At 39.5% G+C, this 20035-nt stretch overlaps 1 protein-coding gene across 5 annotated transcripts in view; it reads left to right on the forward strand.

Annotated features, from left to right (window-relative positions):
- The window catches only part of TIAM2 (TIAM Rac1 associated GEF 2), a 218560-nt gene that overhangs the window by 138759 nt on the left and 59766 nt on the right, over positions 1-20035 (forward strand). For all 5 annotated transcript variants that reach the window (XM_041741210.1, XM_041741195.1, XM_041741214.1 and 2 more), the window contains 7 exons: positions 139-324; positions 1058-1204; positions 11851-12012; positions 13456-13560; positions 14168-14246; positions 16483-16575; positions 17523-17786. In XM_041741210.1, the coding sequence (XP_041597144.1) occupies positions 139-324; positions 1058-1204; positions 11851-12012; positions 13456-13560; positions 14168-14246; positions 16483-16575; positions 17523-17786 (1036 nt within the window). The remainder of the gene's footprint in view (positions 1-138; positions 325-1057; positions 1205-11850; positions 12013-13455; positions 13561-14167; positions 14247-16482; positions 16576-17522; positions 17787-20035) is intronic.

Genomic DNA, 20035 nt, shown 5'->3' on the forward strand with positions numbered 1-20035 from the left:
AGGGAAGGCTCATCTCAACCATACAGCACCAGCTGAAACAAATTGTTCCTTGAAGTTTGTGAAAGGGATCATATTTTCAGTTGGACCCATGAAAACGTCTCATCTTAATTTAAATTGCCCCTGTTCTTTCTTAAACAGATCCAGCAATGGGAGCAGAACCTGGAGAAATTTCACATGGATCTGTTCAGGATGCGTTGCTATCTGGCCAGCCTACAAGGCGGGGAGCTGCCAAACCCCAAGAGCCTCCTCGCTGCCGCCAGCCGCCCCTCCAAGCTGGCCCTTGGCAGGCTGGGCATCTTGTCAGTTTCTTCTTTCCATGCTCTAGTAAGTTCCTGGGAAAGGCCATTTGTGGCATTCGGGGCCGGGGGCGGGGGGATTGTGGATGTTCACCTTTTCCCAGCTGGTTGCCCTTCAGCTCTCCTGTGACTTCACCTAGTTACGGTCCAGGGACCCCCACCCCCCACCCCGCTGCATGCCAGACACTGCGGGGATAGGGGGTGGGAGGCAGCCTGCTGTACTGAGTCCTGGCTTCTTGGAGCCCACCTACTCATAGACGGTTATTAAATATTCATGTCTGCCTCTGCCGTCTGTCTGTTCTGCTTCATCTGGTCAGGAAGGTGGAAATCCCTGAGGAGTAGCAATAATGGTATGAAGAATTAAAAGGCTGAGCAAAGGTGGTTTTGTGTGTACTGCACAGAGCCTTCCATTAGGTTCTTGACATTGGCTCCTGGGTGGCTGGCTTCTGTGGACAGTACGAGCTCCAGCCTGGGGGCAGGGGGTAGTCTGCAGGTCAGTTTGTAGAGCCTGCTGTCCACCCTAGAGAGATCTGAATGTTGTAATTAGGCTTGTGTTGCCCAGATAAGAGATGTCTGGGCACATGGGGCATATAATGCATATGGGGGATGCATTTCTGGCATGTCAGACATGCGGTAGCATTTGGCTCTGGTCAGAACATGATGGTTACAGGCAAGCAGGGGCTTACCTCTGTTCAGGCAGCAGCTAATTCTATCACCCAAATAATAAGTTTTAAGATTTTTAAAACTGTGTTTTTAATTAGGTTTGTTCTAGAGATGACTCCGCTTTCCGGAAAAGAACGCTCTCACTGACCCAGCGAGGAAGAAACAAGAAGGGGATATTTTCTTCATTAAAAGGGCTGGACACTCTGGCAAGAAAAGGGAAGGAGAAAAGACCTTCTGTAACTCAGGCGAGTTCCGCGGTACCAGAGGGACAGCAGACGTAGTGGGAAATCCTTGATAGTCAGCAAAGCCTAAATGTTCATCACCCATTAAGAATGAGATAAAAGTTGATTCAGAGAAATGCAGTCTTGGCATGGGCTTTTTCCAAATGGGAACACACAAGTCACCCAGCTTCCTTTTGGGACTTCCAAAAAGGTACTCACACCTTGCTCGCATCTGCAGCTCCAGGCACAAAAATCAGAAAAGAATCCATGCTTTTCATTGCCTTTAGAATATTTTTCCCTCTAAGATTTGTTATGAAAATACACATGTAAAATTAATAATAAAGAAAAAGCAACCAAGTTCTGATAATGCTAGGCACTTTTCTCAGTCTTTATGACACAGAGTAGACATTTTGTCATCACACTGTACAGATGAGAAGCCTGAGAGGAGAGGTTAAGTCACTTCCTCATCTTTGTTCACACAACGCCCTTAGGGCAGGGCTGGCCTTCATCTGCCCAGATCCAGGGCTCTGCAACATTGGGCTATTGCAGCTGCCAGTTGTCTTAGAGGAAGGGCACTGGTTTTAATATTTTAAAAATAATCTGAGTACTCATTGCTGAAATGGGGCCCATGGACAGTGCATTGTTTTCAGAATTCCAGTCAGAAGTATTTCCTAATGACATTGAGTATATGATAATGAATTTTATGCTGCAGACTGATATGTTTCAGGATTATTATTTTTTCAAAGACTGTTGAAAAGATGAGTTCTTCGTATGTTAATCTAATCATTTAAATGGGAAGGAAAGATGTGATTAAGTCTGAAGAAGTTCTTGTTTTTTACTTTTAACGTCATTCTGAATATGCTTCTAGTATCTGGAAGAGAGGGTTACATTTTGTGGCACTTGATTTTCTAATTTTACATGGATATTTATTTGTGTGTCATAGTTCTGTGAATTGTGTGAATTGTGTGATAGAAGCTACTTCTTTGACCTATTTACATGTTTACAACACATGAACCCTCTTTTCCATGGCCTCTGCTTTGCATATTCCTATACAATTTTTATATACTCCTATACAAGGGAAAAGAATATCACATAGAAAAATTGTATTGTACTTGTACTTTAATTGGAAAGTAATCATGTGTTGGTTATAAATGGAAAAATATTTCTTCATTATAGAAGGTAGTCATCTATAGGCCATTGGCTAATGCTAGGCTTATATTTTGAATTGAACTTCCGTGAATGTATTTGAAGCAAATCTTGGTTTAAATCCAGACAGTCAGTTCTATATAGTTAAATGATAATGATAAATAACTTGATAACTTGCTTATTTTTCTTAAATATTGACATTCAGCTAATTATATATGACCCTAATATGGTCTTTATCACATCAGATATGGTAAAAGTTCTTCATATAAGATTTCTTGAGAAACAAAAACATTTGGTTGAACATTTTTGTTTTAAAAAGATATGAAACTAATAGTAATGTATTCATGTAACTGAATGAAGTAGATGTGAAAGGTATCAATGAATGTTTAAATGGCTAGTTCTTTATATTTTGCTACAAAATCTAAAAGATAAAAATTAGAAAAAAGAAATTATTCGTCTTCCCTTTATCCAGACACAACCAGGTTTAGTATTTAGGTATATTTCTTCCCAATTTTTCTTCTGTGTACATTCAGAAAATAGTTACAAGCTTCATTTTGGTGGTCTTGAGAACCCAACTTTGAGCTCCATTTCCTATCTTCAGAATTGTATACTTCTTGGTTAAAAACATCACGAATATTCAGGATATTCAAGTGAATGATATATGACACCATAGAAAAGTAATTTGTAACTCTATGCGAAGTAAAAAAAAAACAACTCTTCCTTTAAAGTTAAAATTTTATATGTAGTAGAGTAGTAATTAGTATACATTTTGGTATGAAGATCTTTTTTTTTTCTTAAGATTTTTTATTTACTTAGAGAGAGAGACTGAGAGGCAGAGACACAGGCAGAGGGAGAAGCGGGCTCCATGCAGGGAGCCCGACGCGGGACTCGATCCTGGGTCTCCAGAATCACACCCTGGGCTGCAAGCGGCACTAAACCGCTGCGCCACAGGGCTGCCCTGGTATGAAGATCTTATAAAATGTTACAGAACATAACATTTTAAACACTGAAAAAAGGATAACTGCCAAATGAACATTGCAGAGCCATTTCATTAGCTTCCCCTCAGCCCCCCAACTCTTGTTTATCAGATATTTGATTCAAGTAGCAGTTAGGCATTTTCTGGAACTCTGCTATCACAAAACTCCCAGTATCTCCAGTGAAGGAAACGTTGCTATAGGTGGCACCCATCTTGTCTTACATTGATAATGCAAACACTAAGTTGAGTGGGCAGCGTTAGTTCACAATCTTCACATGAATCTGTTGAAAATAAATTTAGGGCAGCCCAGGTGGTGCAGCGGTTTAGTGCTGCCTGCAGCCTGGGGTGTGATGCTGGAGACCTGGGATTGGGTCCCGCGTCCGGCTCCCTACGTGGAGCCTGCTTCTCCCTCTGCCTGTGTCTCTGCCCCGTCTCTCTCTCTGAATAAATAAATAGATCTAAAAAAAAAAAAAAAAGAAAAAGAAAAAGAAAATAAACTTAGAATTCAAATGGTCTCTAGTGACCAAATAAGAGATGTTCTCAGAATGCCAAGTTATTTTGAAGATACCCTGTCTTAAGATAGGTAACCCTATCTTAAAAGTGGCAAGGCCTAGACTAAGATCAAAATAGCAACTTTCATTTATAGTTCCCGATTGCTCAGCAATACTTACCCTTGTTTGAGTGTTTGGTGAATCCAAAATTGCATTTTCCTCTCAGGATTGTTACAGAACTTCACACAGATAGTACATCCATGCTGTGAGTCAGCAGCCTTTGGATCACCAAGTTCCTTGTCCAGACTCCAAAGGGGTTTCTGACAACTCAGAACCATTTCTGAATGGAACTGTGGAGTAGAGTAAAAGATTGACTGGATGAACTTAGGCTTTTTCTTTGCAGTTTTTTCAAATCCACCTTCCCCTTAAAGTTGTGTTTCATGATACTGAAAAATTTCTCTGTCTTCTCCACCAAATCATTTTATCTTGGGATTTATGTCCAGTAAACCTCTAAACATTTTGTTGGGATTGAAACCTGATTTTAATAGGCCTGGACAAATGTAATATGCTTTTGCAGAAGTAGGTGCTGTTATTTAATTAATTAATTGGGATAATTTAGCTAGTTGACAATTTAGTTGGAAAAAAAACTGAGGAATGGCTGAGTATTATACTCCTGAGGGGGGAAGTAAGGGAGGTGCTTTCTTCTGATCCTAAAATAATATAAAACAGCTTACCTCTTCTGCCTTCACATGAATTTGGCCCCAACCATGGGCTCCAGAACTCTTCAGTATGTTATGTTATTGTTGACGCTGCTCCCAGTGGGCTGCTCTGCCTAAGATGTCCTGAGATGGGGTAGAAAAATCTCCACTCAAAACCCCATTCCCCTTCATCGACCATTCTCAGAAGTCAGGGGCTGCAAGAGGTGGGGTATGAGATGGAATGGCTTGTGCCAGGAACCATTTTGCTGTGTTGCTCCTCTGTATTCTGGGTGCTCTCCTTTTGCTAGATCTGACCAACCATGGGACTGCAAGGAAGCCAAATCTGAACCTTCCTTTTTTTTTTTTTTAATATTTTATTTATTTATTTAGAGTGTTGGGGGGAGATTGGCAGAGGGAAAAGAAGAGAGAGAATCTCAAGCAGGGGTCAGCTGAGTGCTGAGCCCCATTTGGGGCTCAGTCTCACCACCCTGAGATCCTGACCCCAGCTGAAATCAAGAGTCAGATGCTTAACCAACTGAGCGAACCACGTATACCTCAGACCTTCCTTTTTATAAATCATACCATCAAGATGTCAGACTTCTATAATTGAATATAAATAATTCCCATTCTCTGCCCCTTTATTTCTATACACAAGCAGAGCCTATTTCAAAATCCAGATCAAATTACCATCCTTTTCTCCCCCCTCATTTAATTAAAAAATTGTATGACTTTCATAGATTTCCTTAGTAATTGGAAGTAGAGCAGCATTCCTGTGAAACCTTTCATAAGCCGAAATGGCAAAAAGTGAAGAAGCAAATACCGTTAATTTATATGGAAAAATGCTGAGCCTATCCAGACCCCACAAATAACCTGTAAGGCTTTTCTGATACCTCAGGGCACATCTTGCTAAAGGATGCACAAAATAAATCAAGGTAAAGCTCACATGCTCACAGACACAGTTCAAAGCTCTGGTGGCTTGATGCTCTTGATGCCAAGTGTAGCTCCCAGGGCAGGAAGTTGACCATGCCACTCTTGCTGCTGGGGCATGCATGCTGTCTCTAGAATGAATGACTTACCGCAAAACAGACTCTGAATGTGTTTTTGCTTTTCACCTGATTTCATAAAAGTGCACATCTTCTCTGGATTTCTTTCATTTAGCTATAACAGCTACAAACGTAGATCTTTCATGAAAAGCCAGTGAGTGGCACAGTGTGGACTATGGAAAAGGAGGGGACACCTGTATTTCTTTGGTTTGCTACCTTTTACTCTCAGTGATGTGAACAAGTCCTGTCTTGCAGGCAGGCTTGTAAGTGAGACCCTTGCTCTTTAGAGGTTATAATTTATGATTACGTATATATTCTCAGTCCATTTAGCAAACTGCTAAAGATATAGTATCGCTTAATAAGTCTGCCTGTTGTCTACATGAGATGTATAGTCCTTTAATAATAGTTGAGAAGAAATGTTTGATCTGTGATAGAAAACAATTTTTTTTTGTTTATTGTATCTCGCCCATCGTTAAATAATAATTTAGAATTCTTTCTTTGAAAGTTAAGAAAGTATATATTGGAAGCATTTTTTATTAACTGAAATTATGTCAGGCTTGGAAAATAAATTTTGCTAAAAAAGCTATTGATGGTCAGAATGAAGCTTAGTGTTTATTTAAATTGTGCTCAAATTACCAAATGATCTTCTTGTGATTTAATTGACAAGTCCCATTGGGGCTATAATCAGTGAGAGGGAAATATTGCATCTGTTTTTTAAAGCATATACGCATAAACACTTATTTCTATTTTAACTAAGAATTGCTTCTGGTATAGGGACACAATAAATTCTGCATTAGTAGCCCTGTATTAACATATAGGGCTATTTTAATTGTGTATTTATCATTTCTGTACAGTGGTACTCAGATAACTAGGTTCAAATTGAGTTGCGGGTGGAATGTAGGTTTTTTTTTTGTTTTGTTTTGTTTTGTATCTCTAGGACTTAAAATTCTACCTGTAGCTGGTTGAATCATATTTCACTAGTTTTCCTTTGCTCATCATTCTTGGAGAATATTTATAATTTGCAGAGACCATTTATTTGTGTATAGCCATTGCATTATGTCCATTTGCGATACAGAAAGGCAGCCATTCCTGAATTGGGAGGGAGGGGTCACAGGCATTTTTAAATATTCCACTCTAATTGGTGCATCATGTAACAGTCCCAACATTGAGTCATCCTAATTCAAAATCTGTTAAGATTGGAGTAAAGCCAGTCTTATTTGAGCATTTTTGAAAGGACATTTTGGCGAGCCCAAAATGAAAGCTTTTCATAGCATGCTTCTTGATGAGTAATAATGAGTCTCAAGCAGTGTTTGAAGGGAGGTGTTTGTTATGGAGATTGTGACAACAAATCCCCCGCTGAGGCTCTGGAAGGCAGCTACCCCAGAAGCTTCAATGCAGAAATTGCGGAGCCCCTGGGCCTTGGCTCTTTCTCCTGGAAAATTGGCTTGGGGTGTCCCAACTTTCTGTGGCTGCTAGTGAATGAAGTATTGTCACATGAGTCATTAGCTCCAAACTGGAAAAAAAAAATGCTAATGTTGGTTTTTTTTTTTTTTAAATGGAAAATATGAATGAAACCACTTATTCTTGACCACAGCATAGTAATCTGTTTAAATAGAATTAGTAGTATGGAACCCTGCATAAGACACATTGCATATACAGACAGATAGATAGGTACAAAGATAGGTCTTTATTTTCCCTTCATATCAACTGATGTTTGGGCATCAGCCCAAGAAGGCGATCAACACTTTGTCCTCCATGACATTTTGCTGTTATTAAGAAAACCCAGAGCCTGTAAGTCCTTTTGTGTTTTCTCCTCATCTCACTTGCTAATAGACTTTCCTTTTATCAGCAAGTGTGGTAGAGGACCCATTTGTGACAGCCAGATTGTGATTTTGCTACTCACTTCCCTTCAGTGATCCAAGTAGTAATTACAAGCCATTTGATCCAAAAGCATCTGCTGTGAGAACATGCGGAGTTTCAATTTTCTCTCCTTGTGGCACACTGAGCATAAGTAATTTGACATGTGCTTTCAGGACCATGAATGTAATAGTAATAATAAATGCTTCTGTAGAAGTTGCCGACAAGGAAGGCACGACATTAATCAAGCTGAGGTGGCCATGCCTGTGGTTGGGTGATGTTCCTCCTGCCTCATGGGTGGCCACTCACAGTCCACCACATGCTGCTCTGAGTACCCGGGGCTCCTCAGGGTCTTGAGACAATGGATGGTTCTCATGCAGTTCTTTTCCAGCGGCCACTGCTGAATTTTGGGTCTTTGGGCTGCTACAATATGATTCTAATTTTTGAAGTTCTGCAGACTGAACTTCAAAAAGTTCTACAATGTTATGTTATGGCCCTTTAGGGCATAATGCCTTCTAATGCAATTCCTCATGCCAGTCTCTCCTGGCCTCCCCATGAAGCTGGGGGCTTCTGGCACCCTGTAAAGGTGAAGAAACTGAAGCCCAGAGACTTTAAATAGCCAGCCCAGGCAAGGCTGGGATTTGACCAGATTGTCAATTTTTGAGCAAGCTAATTGGAAACTATTTAAAAAATTTTTTTTTTTAAGATTGTATTTATTTTTTTGAGAGAGAGCAAGCATGTGGTTGGGCAGAGGGAGAGAGAGAAGCAAACCCTCCTTGAGCAAGGAGCTTGACATGGGGCTCCATCCCAGGACACTGAAATCATGACCTGAGCTGAAATCAGGAAGTCAGCCACTTAACCCATTGAGCCACACAGGTGCCCCTAGAAACCAATTTTTAGTGAGAGGATGGGGTTTGGGGAGAGGTGGAGCCGGAGGCAGGTTGGGCCTTGGTGGAGTAGCTGACCGCAGGCTTCTGGGTAAGCGGTAAGAAAGGAGAATGAAGCACCTCTGAAAAGGGTAGGCTGGGAAAAGAGCTTTCCAGAGGGCTTAGTTTTTTTGCTTCTGTTCAAGATTCTTTTTTCCTTTTATGAAAAAGACTGGCTTTTATCTGGCTTATTGAAAATAAAGCCACGTGTATATATTCTCGGCCCAGACAGAGTTGAACCTTGCGGAAATCTGTCTAGTTTTTGCTCCAGGTAGGCAAAGCTTACAACCACCTAGGACCTCTGTAAACATGTAGCCTTTTCTTTTTCTTGTTCTAATTAATTAATTAGCTCCATATTCCTGATGTTTCCTTGAAATAACCAGGTTTTCCCTTTCTTTAATTGCATACGTTTGAGATGGTGTGTTACACACAGGAAAAACACGTAAATTTTCACTGCAGGATCTCTTGAGGGGCTATCTAAGAATCTCCACAGCCTTGGGTTTGATAGGCATTTTCCCTTCCCATCATTTACTCGATTTTAGGTCAACAGTGTAGACTCGGGAAATGATTCCTCAGAGTGGCCAGCTGTAGGTACAAAACCTTATTTCATTGAGAGGAAGATGATCATTCTCTCCTTCGTCATTTACCTGCATCCTTTTCTCTTGTCTAGAACTTCTTCCTCTTCAATACTCTTACTGATTTCACTTCTTGAAACTTAGGAAAGATTAAGAACTTGGCTGTATGGATAGAACAGCTTTTACCTTTCAAGCCTATGTATGACTGTGAATTTCTAGTTGCATCCAATTCAACGCCCCTGTGCTGGATATGTTCTGGGTGCAAAATGCATGGTGTCAAGGTCCAAAGAAGACTCAGAGCCAGAAAGAGCCTCTGCTGTCATTTGTCTTAGCACAGGGGTGAGGGGGTGGGGTTGGGGATGGGGGTGGGGGTGGGGAGTGTGAGGAGTGGAGATTTGGCATTAGCCTAAAAATGACTGTCCAGTGAGCTGGGCTTAGCTAAGTGCTACATCAGAGATGTGACTGTAGATTCATTTAATCGAGTCGAATTGGGGTAAAAGGAAAGGAGCAGAAGAGACTTCATTACAGAGAGAGAAAGCCTGTAGCACTGGAAATAAGGTTGAAGGATGTATGTGGTTTTAGCACTGGATCTGTGAGGAAGGTAAAGCGGGGAAGGAAAATTGAGATGAATAAGGAACTGGAGGCAGGAGAGTGCTGCTGCCTTGTGGGGAATGTCAGGTGGGCTGTTTTGTTCCACTAGAACTTGGTTAGGTTGTATCCACTTTGGGGAGGGGAGGTAACTAACTGCCAGGTTGATATTTCCGTAGCACAGTGGTGGTGAGCTGGGGTTTTAGGGTTCAAATCCCTAGAGTACCACCATCGCAGCTCACTATGTGAGCTTGGGCAAATTTCTAGAATTTTCTGAGCCTCATTTTCTCGCTTGTTATTAGAGGGTCAGGGTAATGCATAAAGTGTTAGTAGTGAGTGAACGGACAGCAAGATGAAATATTATTTCATCCAGGGGCACCTGGGTGGCTCAGTTAGTAGAATATGCAACTTGTCATCTCAGGGTGGTGAGTTCAAGTTTTGCGTTGGCTGTGAAGCCTACTTAATAGCAACAACAAACTTATTCCAACTAGCCCCATGTAAAACAGTCTCTCTGTGATCTTGTGTTTCTCCTGTCCATCTTCAGTCATTTTTTTCTTGTCTGCTTTTAAAGGTTAAATTGCTTTGCAGGTGTAAACCACTATTTGGTTTCTTCTTGGCCTGGTTTCTTGTGTGGTTTCTTACTCCGCAGTGACCTCTGCTGGGGTTTTAGTTTGATTCTGAGCAAGCCTGGTTTGAGAGCTGGGGTCTGTACCTGTAAAGCAGTACCTCCCTCCTTATTGCTGATGCACCTGGTTGAAATCACTCTCTACAGCAAAAGGATCTGGAGGTTGATTCAGAGAAGGAAGAGTGATCTCTATGAGATAGGAACCTTCAGGAGAAAGTGGTTCCATCCTGGCTTCCTGCTCCTTGGCTCCTGGCATCTATTCCTTTCTTTTTTTCTTTTGCTTTGGCACATGAGGTTGGTATTCATTCTGGGCTGTGATCATCTTCCAGCAAAATGTACAGAAAGTGACAGATCCATGACGGATCCAGAAACGTTCCTCTAAAGACAAATACCACATTTTTAAAAAGATAACACAGAAAAATGGATTCTTCTCTTGATTTCCTAAGACTGTTTTTTCCCCCTAAATTTTCAGTATATCTATTCTAGTTGTTTTTTTTTTTAATTTATTTATTTATTGAGAGAGCAAGAGAGAACACAAGTTTGAGGGGAGGAGGACAAACAGGCTCCCTGCTCAGAACCCAGGACCCCAGAATCATGACCTGAGAGCTAAAGGCAGATACTTAACTGGCTGAGCCACCTAGGTGCTCCCCATTCTAGTTTTTAAATTCATCATAAGAGGGTTTTTTGCTTTGTGGGGTTTTCTTTTCCAATGCATGGACTTCAAAGCAAAATCTGCTGATGATAACTTTATGATAACTAGGGTATAATAACGTGATAGTATTGAAAGTAACATTTTCTAACGTGTAAGGTATTTTCACATGTGTATTTTTTTGCTTGCAAAATCTGTATTAACTAATAAACTTAAGTAAATTATGTTACTATCCCCTTTTACAGAGTAGGAGACAAGGCTCAGTAAAGTCAATGTCTTGTCCTACTGCTGATTAAATGGTAGAGTGTGTAACTTGAACATTAGGTTTTTTGTTATCAAATCCCCAACTCTTTACCACCAGACTAATGCAAGAATCTAACCAGAGGACAGCATTTCTGAGTTGCTTAATAAATGTTAACTATTTTTGTTTACAAATCATGGAAGTACACATTAGCATGAGGTCATTGAATTAGCATGTTAATGTCATCCAGAGAAGTAAACATCTTTGGGAAAAGCTTCCTTTTAAAGGTGGTAATTTGGACATGATTTCTAAGAATATCTAGATGTGAAATAGTTGAAGGAAAGGAAAAAATGTTCCCAGGATTAGGGATTTTAAAAAGCAAGTTGAAGGAAGAGAGAAGAGAAACATGCTTGGATCAAGTGCAGTTTGGGTTAGGATGTGGCAGGCATCAGTGGCCATAAACAAGAATACCTGTGTATTAAAATTCACAGGTATCAGGAATGCAGATTTCACAGGGCTCTTGTCAACTGGCAATTCTAGAGCAGTGAGAGTGGCTACCAAGCATCCTTGCATCCACTGTGTCGTATTCAGATTTGAGCTAAGTGGCAAATGGCACATGGCTATAACACTGGATGAGGAGTCCATTGCCTTCTCGTCAGCCTCCCTGGGCTTGTTTCATGTGGATCCAATGAGAGGCATTGAACTTGTCTGCCCCAGAGGATTGTGAGAAGCCAGACATACAAGGACTGTGGAAGGGTTTACTATAAAATACGCCATGAGTCAAGGGGACATTGTTTTAGTAGTGTCTATGCTTTGTGTATCAAGTCTGTATTTTCTCGTGGTATCTGAAAACAGGTGGATGAACTTCTGCATATATATGGTTCAACAGCCGATGGTGTTCCCCGAGACAACACATGGGAAGCCCAGACTTACGTTCATTTTCAGGATAATCAAGGAGTTACTGTAATGATCAAGCCAGAACACAGAGTAGAAGATATTTTGACTCTTGCATGCAAGGTAATGGACTTTGCTACAGAAATATGCCTCAATAGAAAGAATCATTAATCTATGCCTTCTAAATTTGTATGGTATCTAAGACCTTACTTTCTATACTAGGGAAAAGATTAGCATCTATTTTTTAAAATTTAAAAAATTATTTTTTAAGATTAGTATCTATTAATCAACATGTTTACTAATGGACATATTTATTACTTTAATTAGCATTCTTCTCCATATTTTAGAAGGGTGAGTTGTTAGGTTACAGCCCCTTGCTTTCATGAAAAACCTGAGCTGTTTTACTGAAATTCTTTATATACCTTTATATCTAGAATAATTATGAAGACTTGTTATTTGAGTTCCTTAGAGACAGTGCTATGTAAGAAAGCGGCATAAACTTCAAAGTAGTTTGGTTTACTCCTAAGCAGTTTTATAGAGTTAATCTAGATTAAATGAGTAACTTGACTATTCACATTTGCTTCACGGAGACTGTAGGAGACGGTGTTTTACTCATTATTCAAACTGCATTGTATTTCTGAAAAGAGTGTTGACACTAAGTTTTAAAAGAAGGCCTGCTGAGATAGTAGCCTGAACGTCAGAGCAGAGGTTTTTAATCCACCAGGTGGCGTAGTAGAGCTGAACTATTCTCAAGTTTTCAGAGAAAATGCTGTCAAATCCGTGGAGTGGTGAGAAAAGGCATGCAGACTTTCATAACTCTTTACCATGTACACTTAATAGACGTGGGTAATCTTTAATTTTATCCTTTAATCGTCTCACTTTGACTTATGCCTTAGAACACCAGACACATATATGTAGCTTACATTCTTAGAAGTTTAATGTCCTTTTACTCTTTTACGTAAGGCTCTTATTCAGATAGCCAACAAGAGTGTTTTATAGCAACAACATGAGTTATGAAATTCATAAGTCTTGTAAGTGATAGAGGATGCCAGAAGTCAGAGTGGGTCAGTTAGACCCAGTTAGAGCATGGGCCTGAGATAATTTCTGAGTGAGTGAATGAATACATGTGTCTACATTTTCCTTTTGAAACATTTTTGGGGTAGGAAATTCCTGATTCTGAAGTCTGTAGAATATGAGATTTTTCACATTTTACACAATTTCTCTACTTCGGTAATGAGAAACAACTTCGGTAAAACCAGCGTATAAAATGATAGAGCATTTGCTGAGATGGTAAGATCTATTTTGTCAGATAATATACTACCAGAAGTTCTTAAAAATATGTCTTTCACTTTTAGTGATAATCAGTGTCATTTAGAGAAAACCTTCTTAAAAATAATTATTTGCTCCCTCTTTCTTTTTTTACACCTTTAAATTTCAGTATAATTTCTGTCTATAGTGTGTGGATTTAAACTCCTTCAGAAATTTCCACTTTTATTTTTAATGAACAATGATGAATTTAGAAAAAAAATTTAAAATCTGAGTAGATTTCTGTCTTTTTCTTTACAGATGAGGCAGCTGGAACCCAGCCACTATGGCCTACAACTCCGAAAATTAGTAGATGAAAACACTGAGTACTGTATCCCTGCACCATATGAATACATGCAAGAACAGGCAAGTGTGTATGAGCTTTAGAAAGGGATTTTGAGCCACATCCATGACCTCTTGATTTTAAAAAAAGTCTGTAATTTGTGGGGGCGCCTGGGTGACTCAGTCAGTTAAGTATCCGACTCTTGATCTTGGCTCCAGTCTTGATTTCAGGGTTCAAGCCCTGCATTGGGCTCCATGCTGGATGTGGAACCTACTAAAAAAAAATATATATATATATATATATATATATATATTTTATATATACAAAATACATACATACATATACATACATACATATATATATATATATATATATATATATATATATATATATTTGTCAGGGAGGGGAGAATCCTGTTTTAATTTGGCATCTAGTTTGGAAATCATAAATTTCTAAAGAGGTGCCTGGTAGCTCCATTGGCTGAGTATCCGACTCTTAAAAATGGTTTCAGCTCAGGTCATGATCTCATGGATGGTCGAATTGAACCCCATGTTGGACTCTGGGCTCAGCTGGAGTCTGTTCCTCCCCGTTTGCATTCTCTCTCAAATAAATAAGTAAATAAAATATTAAAATAAATGTGCAAGATACCATGACATTATATTTTTTGATTTTGTTTTTTTCCTTCTGTAGGTTTATGATGAAATAGAAATCTTTCCGCTGAGTGTTTACGATGTACAACTTACCAAGACTGGCAGTGTGTCTGATTTTGGTAAGCATCGAAACACTGTCCGAGAGCTGTGTTGTCCATCCTTGTCTAGTATGCTCTAGTATCTTTGGACTAAATTTTCTTTCTTTATGTTTACCTTTTCAGTATAAACTAGAGTAGCCTCTTCCTTCATTTTTATTTATTTATATTAGAGTAAAAAGATACATAAGGAAAAATGCCAAAGTAATTAAAAGAAATGATTATAAAAATTGATGAATTTGAAATGATGGTAGTAAGAGTCACACAACAAATAGGCTGTGTGCTGTTTGCTGTTCCGACATGAGCAAGTCCTAATTCACCTCCTGCCTTTGCTCTCAGCTTTTCACTGGCTGGGAATGCTGCCCTTCACCACTTCCCCTCCCATGTTCCCTCTGTGTAAATCCACCAGGGCGTCCAGGGATGAACTGAGGGTCTAACTTTCTTAAACTTATGTTATTGCTTTACCTTCAATTTAGAAGTTAAGGGTCAGTCTTGCCCAAGTCACTTTGTAATATTTGATTTCTGCATTTCCATTTGTTTGTATTTAAACTTGGCTTTGAGCTCCTTATGGGCTGTGCTGATATCTTAAAGTTCATTTCAACATTTTATTCTTTTATCATGGGAACTCAATAGATAACGATCAGTACGTATCTTGTCTTGTTTGAACACGTAGATGTAACTTTTTTCCTTAAAATGAATCCAGCTAATCAAGTTCTAGTCGTTGTAATATGTTAAAATTTTCTTGTGATTTGTTCTTTGTTTTTTTATTTTGTTGACTTGATAAAATCGACATGCTCTTTGTTTCTCAATTTACATATCTATTTTGACCCAATGTTATGTTGATTTTCTCTCTGATGCCTTCTTAGCCTCTTGTCTATATTCTATTGACTTTCACTCTACTTTCCATGGTGGTGTTTGCAAATCTTCTTGATATTTAAGTGCCTGAAGGAGTGAGTGAAGGTACTTGACAAAGAGAGTTTTTGGAGATCACAGTCTGCTGGGCTCAGCCTGAGGCAGAGAGGGAATGGGTCGGGGGACACATCATTCTTGTTGTCAAAGTACTCCCAGTATTATGGGACCAAGGTGTGGAAACAAATATTCCCAACTGTGGGATCCGAGAAGGGCATACTTCAGGTGAGGGAGATGCATATTTAGAGGAGGGGATGTTTCACCTGGGTTTTGCATGTAGTCACACTTAGAGTAGGTACAGTATCCATCCAGGTGGTTTTCTACCTACTTAAAATGCCTAACCCCATATAGTGTTGTTTTTTTTTTTAACAAATATTTTGTATTGAGCTGAATTTAATTTATTTCAATAAGAGTATTTTTTTGGTTTCAACTTCTAAATTTTTTTTTTTAAATGGCAAAATACACATAACAAAGCTTTACCGTTGTAACCGTTAAGGATGGTTAAGAATGACAGCTCCAGGACATTACATACGTTGCTGTTCAGCCATTAACACCATTCATATTTGGAACTATTTTCATGTTGCAAAACTGCAACTTTGTATCTATCAAACAAACTTCATTCCGCACCCCTTACCAACCACTATTCTGCTTCCTGTCTATGAATTTTGACTGCTCTAACTATCTTATAGAAGTGAACCCTATAGTATTTGTTCTTTTGTGACTGGCTTATTCCACATAGCATAATGTTCTCAAGATTTGTCCATGTTACACAGCATGTATTGGAATCTCTTTCCTTTTTATGAGTGAATAATTCCGTCATATGTATATACTGCATTGTGTTTATCCATTCATTTGTCAAAAGAAGGTTAGGTTGCTTCTACCTTTTGGCTTTTGTAGGTAATGCTGCTCTAAACATGGGTATATCTTTTCTACTTTTTAATAAGGTTGTGCACTCATACTAAACCTTTTTTTAATTTTTAAAAAACTATTTATTTCACAGAGAGAGTCAGAGAGCACTGGGGGGGGGGCGGGGGCAGAGGGAGAAGGAGAAGCAGGGTCCCTGCTGAGCAGGGGACCCTGAGGTCATGAGCCAAGGAAGATGCCTAACTGAACCCAAGTCAGACACCTAACTGACTGAGCCATCCAGGTGCTCCTAAACCTTTAGATCTGACATGTTCCTCTTTTTCTGCCCCTCCTAGATATCTGTGCTTTCAAAATACTTGTAATTTGACTTCCTTGACACTGCATACTTATGACAAAAGATGTTCAAGGGAAATACTGCTGATGAAGTTGGTGAAATTAATTAGTGTGCTGAATTTAGACTTTTTTTTTTTCTTATTGTCACTCTTAGGGTTTGCAGTGACAGCGCAGGTGGACGAGCATCAGCATCTCAGCCGAATATTTATAAGTGATGTTCTCCCTGACGGCTTGGCATATGGAGAAGGTCCGTGTGGCACAGAGTGTCTCTGTTCTCTCCTAACTCAAAACTACGGAATGCAGTCTGCCTAGTGAGATTATCTTTTTGCAGTTTTGTCAGAAAATGGTTTCTCCTAGAATTAAAAGAAAAATAAACTTCATAGTTTAACTGAAAATGTATATGTGGATAGATAGACAGACAGATAGAATTGGGAGGGTGTTTAGAAAGAGAGTACATGCATACACAGAGATGGTACAGTGCAATATGTACCGACAGATGGATTAAGAAAACAGAGAGCCAGACAGACACAGATAAATGTTATTTCATAGGGCATTTCACATCAGGTAAATAGAGGAACAATGAACTTGAGTGATGGTCAAATGGTTTTCCCTTTTCTTTTTAAGGATATATTTATTTACAGAGCATGTGCTATCGGGGAGAGTGGCAGGGGGAGAGAGACTCTCAAGCAGACTCCCTGCTGAACACGGAGCTCAACCCGCCCTCCCACCCACTCGCGGGCCTTGCCTATCTTCCCAGTAACATCTGCTCGGGGGCCTGGTCTCAGGACCCTGAGATCATGACCTGAGCCAGAATTGAGTCGGACATGAAACCGACTGAGCCATCCACACACCTCTGGTTTTCTTTATCCAACTTGTAGGGGCACCTGGCTGGCTTAGCCTATAGAGCATATGACTCCTGATCTCTAGGTTGTGAGTTAAAGCCCCATGTTGGCCAAAGGCTTACTTAAAATAAAACAAAACCTAAAACTGTTCCTTTTAGCCCCAGCTTTGAGAGAGCTGACATTGGTTATCAGTGGCATCTGAATACTGTATGTTTTGGCACTTTGAAGGCAACAACAGGCCAGTTCCTGAGAATATGTAGTGTGAGTTTGCAGTTGTCCTTCATCTTTGTGTTAATATATTTCTCTCAGTAATCTCTTTTCTTTTCTTTTGTTTCCTCTTCCTCATTCTCAGGGTTGAGAAAGGGCAATGAAATCATGACCTTAAATGGGGAAGCTGTGTCTGATCTTGACCTCAAGCAGATGGAAGCCCTGTTTTCTGAGAAGAGTGTTGGGCTCACCCTGATTGCCCGGCCGCCAGACAGAAAGAGCACCTTGTGTTCTTCCTGGTCAGACAGTGACCTGTTCTCAAGGGACCAGAAGAGTCTACTTCCCCCCCCAAACCAGTCCCAGCTTCTGGAGGAGTTCCTGGATAACTTCAAAAAGAATACAACCAATGGTAAGGCTTTGTTCTTTCCTCCTTCTTCACTGCTGGTATCACCAGCTGATATTTTTAGGCTGTAATTTTGCTTGCAAACTTAGATTATTTAGGCTGTTCAAAGAATGTTTTCTCCTTTATTAGGAGAAGAACACAGATGCTGACCGAGTAGATCTAATTAAAATTCCATGCATTGTAGAAATTATAACATTTTCCTGAAAATGGAAAATAAACTTTTGCATGAAAACAGTATCTTCAAAATTGCAGAATCTTTTTTTTAAAATTGCAGAATCTTAAAAAAAAAAAAAAACACCCACAGTAATTTTGTATTATACTTGCTTTGTGATTGAAGGTAGATGAAAGCCATCATGAATGATAAAGTTTGATTTTTTTTGTTCAGTTGAATCTAAGGCAAAAACATTTTGCAGCAGTCTTTTGGGCTCTTAGAAGAGTTGATACAATATGATTCTTTACCTATTTTGTTAAGTGACTACTTTCTCAATAAACTGCACTTTTAATGTAGGTCGTATATTTTAAAATTTTACTAAGGCTTAAAAATGGAAAGTTGTATGCCGGCTTATTCTTCTAAAGGTAAGACTTCCATATGAGGAAATAATTTGAAGGTCTAGATTTCTGAGCTTATTAATTCATGCATAATTCAAATGTTGCTGGCTAATGAATCAGAGGCTCCAGCTAATACTGAAAACCTGTAGTTTCCCTCCCTATTCCTTGAGGAAGGGAGTCAAGCTACCACAAGAGACACATAGGATCTTTTTGTTATGTGCACACAAAGGAATTTTTCAAAAATATATATTTATTTGTTTGTTTATTTATTTATTACAAACAGGGTGTGGGACAGAGGGAGAGGAGAGAGCATCTCAGGCAGGCTTTTACACTTAGCTTGGTGTCTGATGTGGGGCTTGATCTCTGATATCCTGACCAGAACTGAAATCAAGTGTTGGACGCTCAGTGGATAGAGTCACCCAGGTGCTCCCACACAGAGGAATTCTTATACTTAATTGCAATGATAATGGATTTCCCATTGAAATCTCTGCATGATTACTAGAAATGAATGAAAAACACAAGAAGAGGAGTTCAGATAGATTTAATTATAAAGCAAGTTTATTAGGTCATTTTTGGAATTAAAAAATCAGATGTAAGATTTGTGATTCAATAAGGTATATAGCACTTTCTTCTCTTGGGGCTTCACTCCAATTTAAAATGCCATTAAGTTGACTATTGGCATATAAGAGGGGATATCATAAAGCAAAAATCATGATGGAACTAATTAATTACTTGGCTGTATTAGGGCCATCATTCAGTGACCCTGGGCTCTGTTAAGGCCTGAGGATTCCACATAATACATGCATATGTCCATCTGTTGGATTCATTATTCTTGGGGGATACATTCACTGCCTGTTCTATCTCGATGTATTTTATCATAATAAGAAATGACTGCAGAGTCCATAACACTTTTGGTACTGCAGGAATGAATTTCTGTAGAAAGGAGCAAAAGGGGCAAATTTACCTTTAAAAAATTTTTTTTTTAAATTCTAAGGATCAAGCAGGTCAGCTAAGCCTATTTATCCCTTTTCATTTGTTTTTTTGCAGAAACAATTTAAAGAGGTCCTGGGTCAGATAGCCGTTACATTACTCACCCCAGGGAGCCGTTCTAATAGTTGAAACCTTTCTAACTTACCTAAGAGATACCGATATTGATGTCTGTGTATACTAGTAACATGCTTTCATTATGGAAATGAAATAGCCACGGTGGGCTGCTTCCCCAAACGCTTTGCAAATATGGAATTTATTGGTTTTCTTTTTGAAGTTGTTGTGTAGCTTGTGAAGGAAGAAAACACCTATTGAGTGAACATCTCAGAAGGAAGTCTGTGTTGTTAAGTTTGAAGGAGGAAAAAATAAGGGGTGAGTGGGTGAGGGGGAATGGGAAGATAAAAAGGGCGAATCCCACATGTGTGTGTAGTACAGAGATGTGCCCGAGAGCCTGCATTGGTGAAACCAGAGCTAAGGTAGAATGGTGACAAGCACGCAGCCTTTGAGTCTGACCTAAATTTGAGTCCTGGCTGCCCTTAGACAATGTGTGATTCTGGGGCAACTCTCAACCAGGGAAATGGGTGCTGGTGGATGTCACCCTAGTTTCCTTACCCTGTGTGGGGACAGTTCTGCAGTGCATAATATAATTCTTCATGTGGCTTCTGTAAAATTGAGCCCCACTTGCATGTAGCAACCTCATTTTCACATCTTTTATGGGC

This window comes from Vulpes lagopus, chromosome 2 (genome assembly GCF_018345385.1).
Source record: "Vulpes lagopus strain Blue_001 chromosome 2, ASM1834538v1, whole genome shotgun sequence".
Lineage (NCBI taxonomy): Eukaryota > Metazoa > Chordata > Mammalia > Carnivora > Canidae > Vulpes > Vulpes lagopus.